At 45.7% G+C, this 18,348-nt stretch overlaps 1 protein-coding gene across 5 annotated transcripts; it reads right to left on the bottom strand.

The window, feature by feature from the left end:
• Positions 1–1,641: 1,641 nt before the first annotated feature.
• Positions 1,642–17,163, bottom strand: Prkab2 (protein kinase AMP-activated non-catalytic subunit beta 2). Of its 5 annotated transcripts, none has more exons than XM_087632819.1 (8): positions 17,017–17,163; positions 16,711–16,888; positions 13,117–13,306; positions 11,770–11,863; positions 11,441–11,561; positions 8,770–8,903; positions 8,073–8,141; positions 1,642–5,688 (listed from the first exon to the last, which is right to left on the bottom strand). In XM_087632819.1, exons 3-8 carry the CDS (start codon positions 13,302–13,304, stop codon positions 5,611–5,613), a joined length of 684 nt encoding a protein of 227 aa, XP_087488945.1. In that variant the 5' UTR covers positions 13,305–13,306; positions 16,711–16,888; positions 17,017–17,163; the 3' UTR covers positions 1,642–5,610.
• Between the last annotated feature and the right edge of the window lie 1,185 nt (positions 17,164–18,348).

Genomic DNA, 18,348 nt, shown 5'->3' with positions numbered 1-18,348 from the left:
ACTGGGTTCACTCTTAGTATAGGTTCCTACACTCATTCATGTAGGCTTCCTTACACAGCTGGCTATGAATGTGCTGCTCCTCCCTCCTCCTTCTCTGTGTTCCCACTTATTGTCTCTGTAAGAAAGCTGACCTTAGTTGACTCAAGAAACCAATGTAAGGGGGACTCAGTTTGAGGATAATCCAGAAACACTCCCTCCCCCTAAGGAGTGAAAATTCCTGGAGACTCAGGATATAATGTTTTGCTGGGGCAGACACAGGTGGAAGGATGTTTTGCTATAATACATGAAAGGAATGTAAATATGACCCTACAAGACCGGGAGCTCAAGCACTGGTTTGCTTTGCTCCACCTCGCTGGTCTTTGCTGACCATATGCATGTATTGGTTCACCCTGCATTGCATTACTGAGCTCCACTTGTGGGGGCTGCAGATCATAGAAACTCACCAAAGAACTTCTCGTGGTATTCCTGCGGCGTCCACAGACTCAGTTGAACGTCCAGGCTCAGTTCCTTCTGGATGGAACTGCTGTTGTGCACTCATGTGGTGTCTGCTGCGTGGACTGGACTGCAGCTGCTGATTTGTGTTTGGTGTTTGCTACTGGACTAAACTTTGAACAACGAAGATTGGAATTGCCCCCAAAGAACTATTTCTGAAAAGGTCCACTTCCCCATATCCTAATAACCTTTCTTTCCCACTATCTTTGGTGGGTGGTAGGGTAGAAGGTAGGTTGAACCCTTATTAAAGTAGCTTGCAAAAAAATATGTGCCTACATCCCTACTTGTATGAAGGGACAGAAAGCAAACACTGTAGTCTATGTATAAACTCCCCCACCACCACAAAAAAAAAAAAAAAAACCAAAAAAGCAAAACAAAACAAAAAAACCCAACCAACCAAACAAACAAACAAACAAAAAAAACCCAAAAACCCATGTGATGATTTGCATATGCTCAATCCAGGGAGTGGCACTATTAAGAGGTGTGGCCTTGTTGAAGTAGGTGTGTCACAGTGGGGATGGGCTTAAATAGCCTCAACCTAGCAGCCTTCAGATGATGTAGAACTCTCAGCTGTGCCTGCACCATGCCTGCCTGGATGCTGCCATGCTCCCACCTGTAAGCCAGCCCCAATTAAATGTTGTCCTTTATAAGAGTTGCCTTGGTCATGGTGTCTATTCACAGCAGTAAAACCCTAATTAAGACAATCCACGTCAGAGATCTGCTGTTAGAATACAGTATAAAATCTAGTAGACAAGTAGAGAGGGGTCAGGATAGTGGTTCCCAGCCCTGTGTCTATTAGAGTCACCTGAGAATTTTAAAAGTTCCTATGTGTGGGGTCTACACCTAAGATTTCCACTTACCTCAGTTGGAGGCGGCGGTTAGCCATTAATAGGCGTAGGCTCTTCATCGGGGACATAATGAGCAGCCAGGGGTGATAATCATCGGCCTAAGATCTCAGCTAATCTAGCATAGGACAAGAGCTAAACATACAGTTTGGAGAAAATGCTGGAAACGAATACATAAGAGTTGCAGTCCTGTAGTTAATGTTAGCATGGCCTGGGACAGAGATGGTCTCTACTTTGTCCTGTCGATTGACAGTCTTCAGGCTCTGACCAGGCTTCTGACGACTGAATCAGTAAGTAACTCACATTTTATTGCTGCATGATGCTTTTATTAAAGTTTTATGGAAAAACAAACCCACATTTTTGTGTGTTACATTATACAGTTTTCAGGCAGAGTCTGGTGGTGAGTCACGCGTGGAGAGAAGCTTTAAAGTCTTGACTTGTGTCCGGTTGTGAATCAGTGAAGCAGCTCTGCACGCCGCCATCAAAGGTCACAAACAGCACCATTTAAGAGACTCACACTTACTTAACTGCCTTCAAATTAAGTCACCCCTGCCAAATGACAAACTCAAAGTGCTACAGTGTAAACAACCAATACCCACCAAATCCAAATTCGCCTCGATAGGCCACCCAGCACAGAATTTAGGACAAACTGATGCTGATGTCTGGCTGTCCTAAAACGCTGGGGAAGGTACTCTACAGAGAGGAATCCAAGATGGCCAACCCCAGCCATAACACTTACTCTAGGTGTCGCCTGACTATGTAGCCCAACACCTACAAATCCCTAATATTTAGTATTTCACATCAAACTTACTGCAAATGTTCTGTGCCACACTTAATTCAAATCAAGTCCACCTAACGTTGGAAGTACAAACATGTTTATTTTGAATGAAGCTTGCTACTTCAAAGCAATGGTGAGAAGAAATCAAGCTGAGACAGATCCACTTTAAAATCCCAGAGGCAGTGGATCCTACAAGAGACTTGTGATTTTTTTTCCCTTTCCTATAATTGAAAAAATAATTGGCTTTTTTACTCCAAACACTTATGTTCACTGAAGAAATCAGTCCTTCAATCTCCAGTTGTGACTGTCACTTAAGGTCAGACAGACTCCTGACCCAGAGTCCTGAAAGACCCTTCCTTCTTCCAGGTCTCATATTCATGAGGAACTGGAGTCTGCAGCAGACAGAAGACAGCAAGAACGTGGCTTTGAGGATTAGTGATGACACATGAACAAAGTATTTATCTGCTCTTAAGCCCCAAGTCACAAGAATACGAGGACAAAGTATCTCTGAGGACAGAGTGAATATCACATACACACATGTGCACGTGCACATACACACCCACACATACAGGGACTATTGCATATTGTTTTGAGGTCAAACATTTAAAAGCCCTGTTTCCCACTTTCAAGTCACATCACTCTAGCAGCATGCATGTAACAGTGACACTTTTCAAAAGGTTTACGTAAGGTCCACCAGGTCTGCAAGAAACCAGAACCTACAGGGGTGGGTGGGACACGGCTCCTCTTAGAAACGGGGAATCTTCCTTTCTACTTCAGACCCAAGAGACCAGGGCTCTTGAAGCTAGCTGTGCCTTCAGGGGTGTGGCCTACATTGGCTAATTCCTACTCAGGTCTAGGTTGACAGGGCATTAATAACCATGGCGCGACAGCTCTTCACACTGTCTAGGTCACGTCCACCTTGAGACCCTGGTGAACCTGTCATACTGATAAGGGAAGTCAAACAGAATGCAGAGGAAAAATAGAGAATAGGGCAACAGGACAAAGACAACAGTGTCTGGGCTGCTAAGTTTTTTGTACAATAAATAAAATCCAAGGATCCAGGTCCTGTCTGCTTGAACTCTTTAAGAGGAAATTTCCAGCGCCGACCCTCCAGTTTCTTGCTATCACCCTTTGGCCCATTCACTGCTTTCCTTTCCTCAGAGCCATTGCTCTACACTACAGGCCTTCTTATGGGCTGGTTTACTCTACCAAGTGACCCTGCAAAATTCTCATAGGCGGGAAAAGAAAAATGTTTTGCCTTCATTTATTTCTGAATTCTGAACCCAACTTCTTACTCTAGAAAACAAGCTGTCCCTTAAAGTAACTAAGACAAAAGCAGTAATCCCTCTGCCCCTTCACAAGTGTTTCCTGGTGACAGGGGCAGAGCTCCCCAGGGCCAGGGGCCAGGGCAGGGACAGCACTGTCGAGCCCTTCTGTCTCCTTCATCTCCAGAGAAGGATCTGAAGGTTACCAGCACTGATCCCTCTATCAGCCCGAGAGACTGGAGACAGTGTTCCCCTCCCTTCTACTGCTGCGACTGTGGAGTGAAACTGAGTACACAAACACACAGACCACCCCAGCTCTCACTGTTAACAGGAAGTACAGATAGACAATCCCTCTGTGAAACAATCAAGACTTTGAACCCTCCTAGGTGGCCTGTTTCTAAATCAGCACTGAGAAAAAACAGAAAATAAATAAATAAATAAAACCTCCCAGTGTGACTGAAGAGTCTTAAGTTGATTAAAAACCAAGATGAGACTTTGGTTTTCAAAATGGCACATTATTCAGAAAGCTGACTGGACCACGAGGGTTCTCCACAGAAATGAGGTGGCTTGCGATGGCTGAGGCAGCACTTACTGCCAGGACTCATTTACTTCTCTACTATTCCCTGCGAAACATCCCGTCTTCCTACCCATGCTTGTGCTCGCAGAGGTCTCACAGCTTTCCCCTCCCTTCTACTGCTACGACTGTAGCATTGCTGTCCCACCAACGTGTGGCAAAGCCAGGAGGTAACTGAACTGACCGGAAGGTCTCTTTCAAACGTGACTGGCCCGTCTCAGGAGACAGGAAGTCTCTCGACCACAAACAGTGCTTGATGTCTGACTTGCATTTATCTGTCAAACGGAAGTGTCGAGATACTGGAGAATGTTCTCTTTGACTCCTGAGTAGGTTGGAATACTTCTCATTCAGTGGCTATCAGTGACCCCTCTCCCTCATCAGACACATTTAAAACGAAGAGGCAAAAGAAAAAAAAATACTTGGTTAATATTTGGTGTGAAGAGCAGTACCCTACCCTAACCCATGGTTATGAACGCCAGGGCAGTGTCCCTTGCCTTACATGTCTTTAAAGGTAGGGAAGTCCAGTGTGAGCATCCAGTGAGCCCGCATGGACTTGTGTCTAGAGCTGTGCTTGGGCAGCGAGGTGCACACGGCTGGCCACATTAACCCAAGGCTGGAGAGCTGCCTAGACTAGAGAAGAAAATCTTAAGAACCATCTGTCAAGGCCCAAGGTTCTTTAATAGCCCATTAAAATTGATGGATATGCTTTTTTCTTAATTAAAGAAAAATGTAGGCACATAAAAAAACTTTCAGGGATGAAAGATATGGAAGGTTTCCCTAAGTGCAAGCCTGCCTACAAGCTGAGTGCTCTGATAAAGAAAACCGGAGACAGGCCCACACAGCCAATACACAGGCCCACACAGCCAATACACAGGACCAACCGAGACACAACGGTGTGCATTTCTTTTCTCTAGATGTTAAAGTAAACTGCAGCACACTGGGTTAGGCCTTCACTGAGCTAAAAAGGAGACCCTGGCACCTCAGGCTCTAAGGTGAGGCTCATCCCACAAACTCTTCAAAAGGGTTCCTCGCCCAGTGAGTTTTGCATTACTGGGTCATGTATGAGATCTGAGGGAAGTCATTCCACAGGGTACATAAAATGAGGAGGGTTCTTGTGGAGCAACTAGTGCCATATAAACCACGGTGGATTGTGTCACACAGTGTGGGATACAGAATCAACCCATGCAAGGAAAGCCACCCGCACGAGGCAGCTCTAAGTAGGGCAGTGGCCTGGCACACTCTGACCCTTGGACACCAGTGGTCCAGGACCTCTGCCCAACAAGGATCCTAAGAGTTTGCTATTCTCTCACTTTAGAAAAAGAAGCTTCCGGTACACCCATTCCTGCAGCCACAGCTTCCCAGTCAGGCCCTGGCAACTACCCACAGGCAGAGAGAGTGTGGACAGCTGGGCCAGGAGGCTTCTGGTAACCTTCCTCTCATATGCATATATATGGTTTTGTGTTTCTTAAAATAAACTCCATGAACTCATAAAGCTCTCGTCTGCAATCAAAGGCAAAGCAGAGCTCCTACCAGAGGCTCTGACACACACATCAGCCTCAAAACAAACAGCCTGCCAGGCTCAGAGGAGGCCAGCTCAGTTCAAAGGCAAGGGAGATGCTTCTCCAGAATCCTTGGAGGCAAGGAGTGATATCTCCTTCAGATGGGCTTATACAGCAGCGTGGTGACGTACTTCTTCTTGTAGCGATGGGTTGCGCTAAGGACCATCACACTGTCCTGCAGAGGAGAGGAGCACACACAGCTAAGTCATTCATTTGAATGGGTGGCTGCTGGCTTTTTCTGGCTCTCAGGCTTTCACAGTCACTCATTATTGTGGCAAAATACTCCATCAAGAACACGGTAAGGGAGTGAAGGGTTATTTTTGGCTCACAGTTCTGGAGCACATCACACGTGTGCACAACTGTGTGCAGCATGCTTTCCCCACTTTATCCAGTCCAGGGAATGGTCTGCTAACATTTAAGATGGGTCTTTGTATGCCAATTAATGTATTCAATATAATTTCCCCGTAAGTATGCTCAGACTCCTGTCTCTGGCTGTCCTAAGTTTTTTTTTTTTTTTTTTTTCAAGTTGATAACACTACCAACACATTTACTTTTAAAGAGACAACTTAAGGGGTTGGGGATCTAGCTCAGCGGTAGAGCGCTTGCCTAGCAAGCACAAGGCCCTGGGTTCGGTCCTCAGCTCCAAAAAAATTAAATAAATAAATAAAGAGACAACTTGAAATAAAAGAGGCTGGTTTTGGGGTTGGGGATTTAGCTCAGTGGTAGAGTGCTTGCCTAGCAAGTGCAAGGCCCTGGGTTCGGTCCCCAGCTCCGAAAAAAAGAAAAAAGAAAAAAAAAAAAAAGAGGCTGGTTTTGCTGTCAAATCTAACTCAGTTCCAGTCTTAGTTCCTGTTGTGGTGTTGGTTGGTATTCCTGAATAATTTATTCAGTGGTCTCTACATCCCCCCTGCCCACCTTAACTCTTCTGTACAAAGGCTAGCAGTCCCCAGTAGCTATTCTCTGACACATACAGGAAGGTTATGAAGAAATTCTAAGTTACTACTTTATTCCGCTTCCCATTCCAAACTATACTAATGGTCTCAAGCCTAGCAACAAAAACAAATGTGCCAGCAACCATTCCCAGGACGAAATGTCAACTGTAGTAAGGGAAACAGTCCTTCTCAACACTCATTTGTGAGCCCCAAAGCAGGTCCAATGGCCACTTAGTGCCCAGGATGAACTGCAAACATCCTCTCTGACCTGGACAGAGTTGTGGATTTCCTATTCTCCCTTAAAGGAAATCTCAGACGTCCAATCTGCGGGTCAATTCCAAATGGCTGAACAACTGAAGAACACAAAGTCAAGCTGACCCAACAGGACTGTCACTTGTACTACAAGCCACACAAAGGAGCAAAGGCGCCAACTGCCAGGATGTTCTCCAGAGCACCGGTCACAGGAGACAAAACTCAGTCACATCTCCAAGAACCCCAGAAGTCCATTGCAGAGACCACTGCGGCTTGCTGTCTTCCTTCATCCTAGACTCTCTGATGAACGTGTCTCACACACACAAGCACTCTGGCTAGACTGTGCTGACAGCTCATGGCTGACACATAGCCTACCAAGGGGGAAGTAAGGCAGACGCATCCCTGCTCAGGAGAGCTGTAGACTGGAGAGCAGGTGAGAGAAAGGTGAGCAGACCTGTGTGGTGACAGATAGGAAAGCTCACAGGCAAGGCTGAGAGGTCAGAACCTCAGGCCTGTCTTATATTCACTGGCAATCTGACTTCACTGAGTCTTAGTCTCTATAAGACAGGGGTCAAAAATAATAATACTTACCTCTCAAGGTTACCGTAAAGATGAAATTCAGCAAGTTAATATTTTATATACGACCACACTCTTATTAAAGTCAGCTCTATTAGAAGTGAGGCTGAATCTCTTTGCTCTAGCTGCACATTTAAGAAATACGAGCAGCTTATAGGGAAACTACAGGGAGCACCCTGCATGTGCTTATGCCCAATCTCTGGGGATGAGACCACTCAATCTGAAGGCTCACCACTTCTCCAAGGAGTTCAGTGTATAGACAGTCACAGAACTACACATTTATGTCAACAGCCAAGTCACAAAGACACTAAAGCAATGGAGAAACCAAGGGGTGGGAAATAGGAACCTCCAGTCAGGAATCCCTTCCTACGTAAGAGATGGAAACACCTGGGCAGACACAACTAGGACGCGGCCAGGCAGCTTGACGCCCCATTTTAAAAGGTAAAGTTTATGTCTCATTCAAGCATTTGTTGAAGGAAGCAGATGCTGAAGTTTGTTCTGCAGATGGGATCCAGCCACTATGAACTCAAGCTTAAGTAAAGAGATGAGACAAAGGGTCCAGCCACCCAAGGGAACTTAGAAGCAGAAAGGCCCCATGACTGACAGCTCAGCCCGAACACAGACCAGAGACTAAGGTTTAAACTCAACAGCCTTCGAGTCAGGAAGAGACAGCTCCCCTATACTCTCTCAGTGCCAGGCGCAGCTTTAAAAGCAGCAGCGAGTGAGTTACCACTGATGAGCTTGAGGGACCCTTACCCTTCCACTTGGGAGGCTGTGGAAGACCAGGGCTACCACTTACCTTAATGGACAGCGCATAGAGATGGTTCAGCATAACATGATTGGGCTCAGGAAGTAAGGCTGGGTCACACTAGGAGAAAAGACAACCCCCCAAATGTGACTAACGAAGAAAAACCAAACAGTGTACTCTCTAGACTGTTGAGAACTCTAAATAGGATCACTTTGTCTCCTACAAGTCATGCATTCCCAGACCAGAAAATCAAAAAATCCCTAGTCTAGGGCAGAAATGCTAAGCCCCAACATCTGCTAATTTTCTTTAAGAGAATTTAAAACGAAAACTTTGCTTAGAAATATAGATGGTTTGGGTTAAAGGGAAAAAAATCTTCCTAGGAACTATCAATTATCAACTAAGTGAAACCGTGGTTAAAAATATTTAATATAAAGTTGTGAATTTCTGTATATCCCCAATGAGAGTACCCCTTATTTTGGGTTATAATATAAGTCACAATACAGATCAATTCTAGCAGTTTGGTTCTGATTTAACCAGAAACAGAAACATCCATAAATTCTGCTACTGGTACCTAAAGAAGTTACAGTTCAATCTAGGAAAAGGAAGCCCCTATGCACAGATGCACACATGGTCTTATCACCGTAATTATGACACATCTTTGTCATAATTCTAGCCCAATGTTACTAATTCTGGCCTTGATGGTCCTAGAGATCCCCAGATGCTCTAGCAACCTGCTCAGTATACTCACTGAAATATTAGTGTCCTTGTTAAGAATAACTTGAAGGAGGTGAGGGGGCAGGATGGGTGGGGATTTGAATCTCTCCTCAGATCGAAACACATACATTTCTTGACCATAAGGCCCTGGGGGTGAGCTGGACAGGTCTGAAAAATATTTATGCAAATGTGAAGGAAAGTTGAAGGTTAGTGAGAATGCATGGGGAAGCTTGCATTGCGGCCACTAATCTTAAATGCAGTACAAGTCCTGGAACGCAAGAACCTGTGGCCTACTGGAACTGGCGCTGTCAGGCTGGAAAGGAAATCAACCTCCACATGGACCAGGAAGCTTTCCCACAAGGGAACATGATGTAAGGAAAAGCTGAGCGGTCAGGACCTAGGCTCAAGGAAACCAACCCATTTGTCAGCCATCTGACCTTGGACAGATCCCTTTGATATGGTCAGTGTGTTCATTCACAGATAAATATCTTCCTAACCTTCAATGCTTTAGGGGAAATAAAAGTGACAGTGGTTAAAATGGTGTTGTGGACTCAGTGTGAAAAGATTAGATTCCATATTTTTCCCTACCAAAGCCACAGACAACAATGTTACACACTATAAGTGTACAGTGATTGCAGTGGACAGAACAAATGCAGATGTAATCAAGAAAGTACAGATGTCCAACCATAATGTGACACACTTCATACTCACTGGGATGGCTGCCACTGAAATGGCAAATATTGGCAAAAATGTAGAGAAACTCGAAGCTTCAAACTACAGAACTCCCACTGTGGGCAGATATGTACAATAGTATAGACACTTTGGAAAACAGTATGGTTGTCTTCAAACTGTTAAACTTTGTAACCCAGTCATTCATTACAGTACATTACTGGATGTAACACCTAAGATAAAATGTAAGCCCACACAAAAGCCTGAGCATGAGTGTTCATAATCAATATTTATGATGGCTCCGAAGAGCAAGCAAAACCCAAATGTCTGTCAACAATGAATGGAGAACCACAAAGGGACTGTCATACCATGCACTTCTGCTCAGCCATAAACAGAGGCAAAGTACCAACACTTGTTTCAACAAGGACGAGCCCCGGAGCCTGCTAGAGTGAAAGAAGCCACACAGTGTCTGGTTACATTAGAGGAGGTGCCCGGAACAGGCAGATCAGGCAGCAGACTCTTGGTGACAGGCGCAGGGCCAGGAGGAAGGGATGGAGGCAGTCCATATTTTGAGGTGACAACAGTTCTAAAACTCGATATACTAAAAAAAGCATGGATAAATTGTACAATATAAAAAGATGTGTTTCGTGGTATCTGGATTATACTTTAAAAATGAAAAGGTTAAATCTATAAAATTAAATGAACTATGTTTTCACTGTTTTAACATTTTTACATTATAGCTCCAGAGAAAACATTCTAGTAATGGTTCACTTTAATAACTCAGATTTGCTTCAACATATAAGGTAGAACAATGCTGTGTTATTAAACAAAACCTCAAAAATAGACAGAACAGAGAACTTTTCCAGGAATTTTCAGTTGTTCTGGTCACTTTATCCACAAAGCACCACTGGGAGCTAACACAGGGCAATGTTCTCTCATCCTTTCTACTGAAAGGACAAGATGAATGGTGAAAAGTCACACACACGGCCACACTCACTACCTGCACGCCCCTAATTAACGTCTCCGCCTCACACCACTGGCTTAGGAAACCGAGTGACCTAAAGTGTGTGTCCTCCAGCTACACCTTCATGACTCATTGCCATACCCACTGGTTACTTGCAGATCATAAGATAATCACAGATCTAGTGGCCTCAGAAACCTTTTAAGACCACTGCCCCTCCCGCCAGTGAGGATGCTCAGGTTGACTTTCTGAGGTTATAACTAAATCTAAGTAGGTAGTTACTGTGCTGTGGACTATTTGTCCCCTGTCCTAGAGATTCTGCTATGGGGTCTGCCTCAGTTATTATGATTGAGGCTCACTGAGGGTCCAAGCCCGTGAGTTTACTGCTGGGAGCTGGAGTACAATGGCATGACTAGTAGCAGAGGCAGGCTTTGCAAACAAGGGCCTTGTTTCATTTTCTTTGCTCAGCGGATAAAGTGTGCAGCTCTCCAGGCAGGCACACCTCCCACCATACAGTAACAAGACAATGTGCCTCTGCTGTCGGAGTGAACAAGCACTGAGAAAGACCTGGGGGAAGGAGTACACATGAAACAAAACATCCAGGACTGTCCCTGCAGATTCAATTCTACATAGAGCAACTATTGGTTTGGTTTTTTTTCTCACACTCCCTCAGTGACAATTATAGTTGTAGGCTCTCATAAAATCATAATTGCCAGTTGAGCTCCCAAACTAGCTGATTCAGGTTAATAAGACAAACTAGACGCATCTAGCCTCTACAGGTAATATCACCAGATGCTCACGGAAAGTGTGAAATCTTACTGGAAATAGCATTTGATACCGCAGACTACTGGTGGATTACATAAAGGTAAAATGGAGAACAGTGTGTCAGAGTAAGAAAGGCAGACATTATACACATGGGACTTGTGTGCAAGCATGTGTGCACACATGTGTGTGTGTGAGATTATAAGATTCCGAGAAAAACATGAAAATGCAAAATAAAACAAGAAACCAGTTTGGGGAAGGAATATGCATTGTAAGAAAGACATAGCAAGAGAAAGCAATAGGATAATATTACCTCGACATGATGTCTCGGAGCTTTCCATAGAATCTAACTTTAAAGCATCGAATACTTCAAAATCAGATTTCTTGACATGGATCAAATTATTAATTGTGCCAAGCTGACTGGTAACCACAGGCTGAAACAGTGAAGAAATATAAACAAACAAATAAACAAACAAATAAATAAATGAAATAAAATTGGATTCCCTTTTAAATCTATATCGTCACCCAAGTGCCCCTCTACTTTTATGACAAGTCCCTAGTAGAAAGCCTGTTGCCAACTGAACTGGAGGGTAGTGAGTCACAAGGAAGCCACTGAGGCTCCGTTGCAAATCCAGGCCTTACCTCTGATGGATCATGAACCCACTGTCCATCCACAAAGAACTTGTACTGGTGCTCTCCCTCGGGAAGATCCAGGATGGCAACAAAGTCATTATGACTAGAGAAGAAAACAGAAGGTCAAATAGGCCAAGTTCCTTAAGAAGACAGAGTGTGAAAAAGTAAGAGGAAATGATGGGGCTACTACAATGGCCTCCTAAGGCTTCCTAAGCTACAGTCCTTGTGCTCACCTCACCCCACGGTACAAATCCATTCTCTGCCTCTGTATCAGTCAACACATGTGCTTGTCAACCTCTCCCACTAACTCTGTTCTCCATCACGTGTGTGTGTGTGTGTGTGTGTGTGTGTGTGTATGTGTTGGGGGCGGGGAGGGGAGTGATTGCCAAAATGTTTAGATTTCTTAGAGCTAGGGAGTTGTGCTCAGCCACTATGAGTGCTTGTTGTAAGCTTCAGGGCCTGAGTGTGAATCCATGGAAAAAGCTGGGCATGGGTACACACACACACACACACCCCTCTGTAACTCCAGCACTGGGGGAGGGGGCGGGGGCAGGGCAGAGACAGGCAGACCCCAATCAACTGCTGACCAATAAAACTAGTTGAAATGGAGATATTGTGGTTCAGTGAGATTGTCTCAAGGCAACAAGGCTGAAAGCCACAGAGGAAGATTCTTGGGGCTTACTGTGGCCTTCACATGCACACATATGGGTACACATGTCTGCATGTACATGCATGCACATGTACACACATACACACAAACACACGTTACACACAAAGCAGTATTCACAAATATGATTAACATAAAAGATAGGTTTGGGTTGGGAATATTTCAGGGTACCCTTTCCATAGTTTGGTGAGTCTTTTCTGGAAAATGACCCCATTATGTAGAGGGTCACTCTGACAACCACTTACATCATTCACTACTGTGTTATCAGCGATAACTGGCATTATACCTAGAATGTCACAATGTATTTTACTTTAATACAGAAATCAAAGCAACAGGATTAGTGATTTCCAGGCTTCCTCCAGACAGGAAACGGCTTGAGAAGCACGGTCCTGAATGGCGCACACACAGTGCTGTTAGAAACTCCTGAGGCCCTCTCTCTTCTTAAAAGGCAATCGGGCTGGAGAGATGGCTCAGCGGTTAAGAGTGCTGACTGCTCTTCCAGAGGTCCTGAGTTCAATTCCCAGCAACCATATGGTGGCTCACAGCCATAATGGGACCCGATGCCCTCTTCTAGTGTGTCTGAAGACAGCTACAGTGTACTCACATAAATTAAATAAATTATAAAAAAAAAAAGGCAATTAGGTGCCGATTCCTGCATGCTGCAGACTCAACAGAATGCCTGTCCTCACCTCTTAATCAGAGGGATCTTGGTGCTCCAATTGTTGAAAGACCCAGAGATGAAGACCTCCTTGCCCCCTTCAGACCAGCGGATAACAGTAGGCCGGGCCTGCTGGGTGGGCTTCACAGAATCATCCAAATCCTGCTGCCAGGGTACAAACTCTTTGTCCCCAGGGAGCTGTAAGAAGGAGTAGGTCATCCCTAGAATAAATTATGACCCAAGGGTTTTTAAGATGTCCCAAAGGTTTTTAAGGGGCATTAAATTAGGCTTCAACTAAAGTGAGACAGCCCAAATTCAGCAACTAAATCAGAGAATGAACAAACTATAGAAAAGAACTATGGCTCACATCAGTCTCCTCAGAGAGCCTTTGGATCACCCAAAACCCTTCCTTCAGACTACCAGTTCAGCTTGTATGCAGGCAATTAGGATATGCTCCTGAACACCTCATAAGGAACTAGAAGAAAGTATGGTTCTTTAAAAGAAAATTAAGCCAGCTACATGTTTTTCAGAGGCAAACAGTTCTCTGGCAGTTACAATTAAAGTTAGAGATACCAAAATTCCTAAGTAACTAACAATGCTGTTTAGCTACTTGGTTGTACAATAGGGCATTAAAATTTAAAGGGCTGGAGATGTAGTTCAGTGCAGAGCACTTTCCTACCGAGTCTGAGGCCCTGAGTTTCATCTCTAGCACCATCATCCATCAATCGACATGCATTCGGAAACCACATCACTGACCCGGTAGAGCTGAAGCGGTTATGAAACCTTACTTGCTTACTTAGGCCAGGTTCATAAAATCACCTCAGGACGATACATGACATCCTGGAGCTCTAGGAGCACAAGATCAAAAGCAGCTTCCTTGAGCAAAAGCAGTTCCATTACTTAATGGGATTTATAGGGTTCCGAGGCCATCCTTCAGGACAGGCGTGGGCCAACCGCAGCCGTGAGCCAGACTGCTTTTACAAAGCTTCCGTTTGGAAGCAGCCATGCACGTGTGTACCTGTCATCTACAGCTCACTGCCACCATGCAGACCTGGGAGATTATGACCCTAAATTATGTGTATTAGTTGGCCTTTTACAGAAAAGGTTTACTCACCCCTCCTATGGAATGGCTTCACTGGCTGGTAAATAAGACTGCATGGTACCAGGTCAAGCATGGGTTAGAGTAAGGAAAGTCTAGCTCGTTTATTTGGGCTTTCCCCTGCTTTTTCCAAAATACAAAAAGTTTACCTTCCATTCTGTGTCTCGATAGTCCTTAAGACTACAGTACAACTACAAACCAAAGCAAATGGAAAAGGAAAAGGAAGGGACTTTTACATTATTCAAGGGACTGGATTGAGACAAAACTTTGGCCTCTGTAATCTCAGAGCAATGCACTGGGGCTGACAGTTGCATTGGGAATGTTTCCATAAGCCTCAAAACAACCCTCAAGTCTGAGTCCCGCAAAGGATTTTGTGAATATATTTTTTTAAAAAGCCTTCAGGTAACAGCACTCTTATCACGTTACAATAAACAAGGAGAAGCATTTCTTATTTTTCTCTAGGGGGTCAAGTTCTCACTGTGGTCCAGACTGGCAGTGATCCTCCTCCTGCTCTGAAACAGCTGAGATCACAGCTGTGAGGCACCATCATGTCAGCTTTAAACAGTCACCTTTTGAGGTACGTCCTAAAATGTTAGAAATACTACTTGTTGACCTGTTTGAAATCTGTTTCAGAGTGGTTGGTAGGGGAATGGCTTGGATCACAGAGGCACAGTCATTTAATGACCTTTTAGCACCATTTAAAACGGGTGAAATATACGTAGTTCATTTCACTGTTCATTTTATAAGTGTGTCAGATTTCCCAAGGTTTTTAAAGCATTCTTGGGGGATCCGGTCATACAAATAGGACTGAGGAGCACTGAGTAAGACTATTAATAAGCCTGACCTTTGAAACAAAGATGCCCCCAACCCTACTATTCTTATCAATTACTTTTATGACTTAAGGATTTTCAGTTTAGGATTTGAAAACTCCAAACTATTAATATGCCTGGCTTTGGAGCAAAGCCCTTCCACTTATGACATGACATTTCTGTGGTAGGAGTGACTGCAGCTGACTAGCAGAAAAACTGTTTACTGGAGTTAAACCCTCAGCGAAACCATCAGAACAGCAGCAAACCAGCAATTCAAATTACGGCCTGCAAATGTTTAAGGAAATTTAGTGTGGAGAGGGAGAGTACATGGGCTATGAAGTTTTCTGTCTGGGTAAGACATGGGTAATTGTTTGAACTACTTTTCTCATCTCACTAACAGCAAGATGTGAGGGAAAGAATGATCCAGAACAGGCCTAAACGCACACAGAGCAGCCTGGCTCTTATTCAGGACACCAATTACTGCAGTCACAGTTTGACTGTACCCAAATCCTGAGTCATCAATGTAGGAACGAGCAAAAATACACGGCCTGTCTGTCACCCTGGACAAGCTTCGGAGAAGAAAATCTAGGCTGAGTGCAGGGCCCAGATAATGAGGAATCCTAGAGGAGAGGAAACAGGGAAGAGGGAACCCCAAGAAATGGCGTTCTAAATCAGGATCGAAGAAAATATGGTATATAATCCAACATTCATGTGCCATCAAAGCGGTAAATAAAACTCTTGTTTACTATCTTAAGTCTCAGTTCACTGGGGTGAGAAATGTCAAACACACCCCACCACCCCACCCAAAAACCACCCGAAAGGCTTTTCTTTTTCACTTCAGAGAGCCGACCAGGAGAAATTAAATGTATTTAACGCTGACATTTCTAAAAGTAATTAGGAACATTAGAGTAGTAATCACACTGCTGTCAGCTCCGTCTGGCTCTTCTTTTGGGTGACCAAAAGTGGCCTCTGGCTGAAAGTCTGTGGAATTGAGAGCAAAAGTCTTCAGGGCATGAGAGGGTGGTTTTGAGCCTCGGGAACATTTTGAAGTACTTCTGAGGAGTGAAGGGAAGTAAGTTGCTCTCCAGGGAAGTGCAGCAAGGTGTGCAAAACGCTCAGCTACATTTTAAAACGGCACTGTTTTTTCCTTTTTTAAAAAAACTGAGCCATTAACCAAATGATGTCCTGTACTGATTCCCAAGACTAGGGGAAAGTATTCAAATAATCAAGTGATGGCTGCTCAGCCACACAACGGTGAACGAGGATGGAGGAGGGATGCAGAGCACTTACGAGAGAGCAAGAACGAGATCTACACTGAGACATTTTCAGGGAGAAGAAACCATCTAGCTATCTTGAGGGCAATTGAGAAACTGAGCTCGTATCAAGAGCTCAGACAATGCACCCTTCGAAGTTTCCACCCGCGCTCACTACCTATTCTTCCTGCAAGCTCTAGAACAGGGCAACCTGCACGTACAACCAAGGATGGGGCGGGCAGGGGATGGGTCTTTGGTACCCGTCCTAAAAGGCTGGCCCACAGATTACTCAAAGCAGCAGGAAAACAACTCCGCGCCTCTATCCTAATTTGAGGTAGTACCTACCAGGAATTAGCACCCAACATTTCTGTCCGCGCACTAGCCTTCTAATTTAAAAGCCCATAACCCTTGAGAATGAGGAAGAACCAAGAAGGGCGGAGCAGCCCGCAGCCCCGCTACCTCACCTTGGAGTCCGGCAGGCTGAAGACGCTGGGGTCGTCGGTGCTTCCCACCATGATCTTGTGCTCCTTGCCGGGGCCATGGCCGCCACCCTCAGCTCGAGCAGCCTTGGCACCGTGGCGCTCCCCGGACACCCGCTCACTGGTGGTGTTTCCCATGGCTGCAGCTCGAGTCCGGGGCAACCTGCCGCGGGGAATGACACCAGGCGGGGAACACCCCCGCGGCCGCGTCAGGAGCGCCCCGGCCCCGCCCCTGCGCCCGGGAAGGGAATCCCCGCCGCAGGAGACCGCGCCCGGGGTCCCCTCCCTTACCCGCTTCACGGACGCCTAAGCTCGGAGAACCGGCTCCAGGAGCCCTCGCTGCCCCACAGCCCGGGTCCCGCACACCCCCACGCCGCTCACCTCTGGCGATGCGCTCCGGGCTCGCGTGGCTACACGCACGCCGGCTGTTCGGCGTACAAGGAGACCAATAAAGTTATTGAAATTGAAGCCGCGCCCCAAGCCAGCGAACCGGGTTTCCTCCTAAAATGGCTACAAGGCCGGCGACGCGGTACCGCCTCTGCCTCTGGCCCCGCCCACAAGGCCTCTTGTTCCACCCCCTGCGCTCCAGCCCCGCCCCCTCCTCAGCCTCGGTCGCCTGCCTCTCTAGCCACCAGCACTTAGGCCACCTCTGTGGTGGGTGCGTGCGCAGCTCCGGCTTGGGGCGGAGCGGAGGGTGGGGTCGGGGTTGGGGCTGGGAACGACCCGCCTAGGTTGTGATAGCTGGGCGCGCCTTGCCTTCCTAAGCATTTTGTCTATCCGTGGCACACGCGCTTATTAGAAAAGCCGAAACCGAGGCCTCTCCGTGCCCTAGGTGCAGAATTAGAACCTGTACTTTATCAAACAACTTGACAGCGGTGCATAGCGGATCCACATTCGAGTGGTTTTCATACTCCGCGTAGACCTCTACAAAGCAACCTCTTTTTAGTTGTTCCAGGAGGTATGAAATAAAGAATGGGACAGAGAATTGACGAGACACGTGATGGCAGGTACTGGCATAAGGCTTACTTCTATGTGGTACCCAGCTCATCAAAGTGGTGTTTGTTCTCTTACTGTGATTAGCTGCGGGGATGCTTGCATACAGCGAAAGAGTGAAGTTTAGTCAAGGAGTCAAAAGGGGAATTGAGAGCACAGGGTAGGCTGGGAAAATATTGAGGGAGTATTGATTTGAAACCAGTCGGCTAGAAGTGAAGACAAAATAGGCTGGTGGAGGGCCCAGTGGGGTCAAAGGACTCTGGATACAGGAGAAGCTGGGTGAGCTGAGACAGTGAGAGAGGTATCCTCTGAGAGTATCGTGTTTGCCACTGAGGTTTCAGTGCTCCTGAAGTCCTTAGCATTGGCAGTATCTTAGATCCGATCAAGGGTGTAGATTGATGAGATGAGGCAGACCATAAAGCCATTAGAGTTAAGAAGGTTATAGGGGAGCCTAGTGAGATGCCGCCGTGGTTAAGAGCACACGTTGCTTTTACAGGACACGGGTCTGGTTCCCAGCACCCACAAGGTGGCTCACAACCATCTGTTCCAGGGGATCCAACACCTTCCCGTGCACATACAAACATGCAGGCAAAACACTCAAATACAGATTAAAATTTTTGAAAACTAAAT

This window comes from Rattus norvegicus, chromosome 2, assembly GCF_021556685.1.
Source record: "Rattus norvegicus strain SHRSP/BbbUtx chromosome 2, alternate assembly SHRSP_T2T, whole genome shotgun sequence".
NCBI classification, from domain to species: Eukaryota; Metazoa; Chordata; class Mammalia; order Rodentia; family Muridae; genus Rattus; species Rattus norvegicus.
This window is presented reverse-complemented; position numbering and strand designations above follow the sequence as displayed.

What these genes read in the sequence shown, in the direction of transcription:
- Prkab2 (XM_087632815.1), bottom strand. Translation starts at nt 16,863, where the DNA reads ATGGGAAACACCACCAGTGAGCGGGTGTCCGGGGAGCGCCACGGTGCC. An exon ending in AAGATCCCTCTGATTAAGAG is followed by an intron (nt 11,864 to 13,116) that starts GTGAGGACAGGC and finishes TTTCTTCTCTAG; the next exon opens with TCATAATGACTTTGTTGCCA. An exon ending in ACAAGGACACTAATATTTCA is followed by an intron (nt 8,142 to 8,769) that starts GTGAGTATACTG and finishes CTTTTCTCCTAG; the next exon opens with TGTGACCCAGCCTTACTTCC.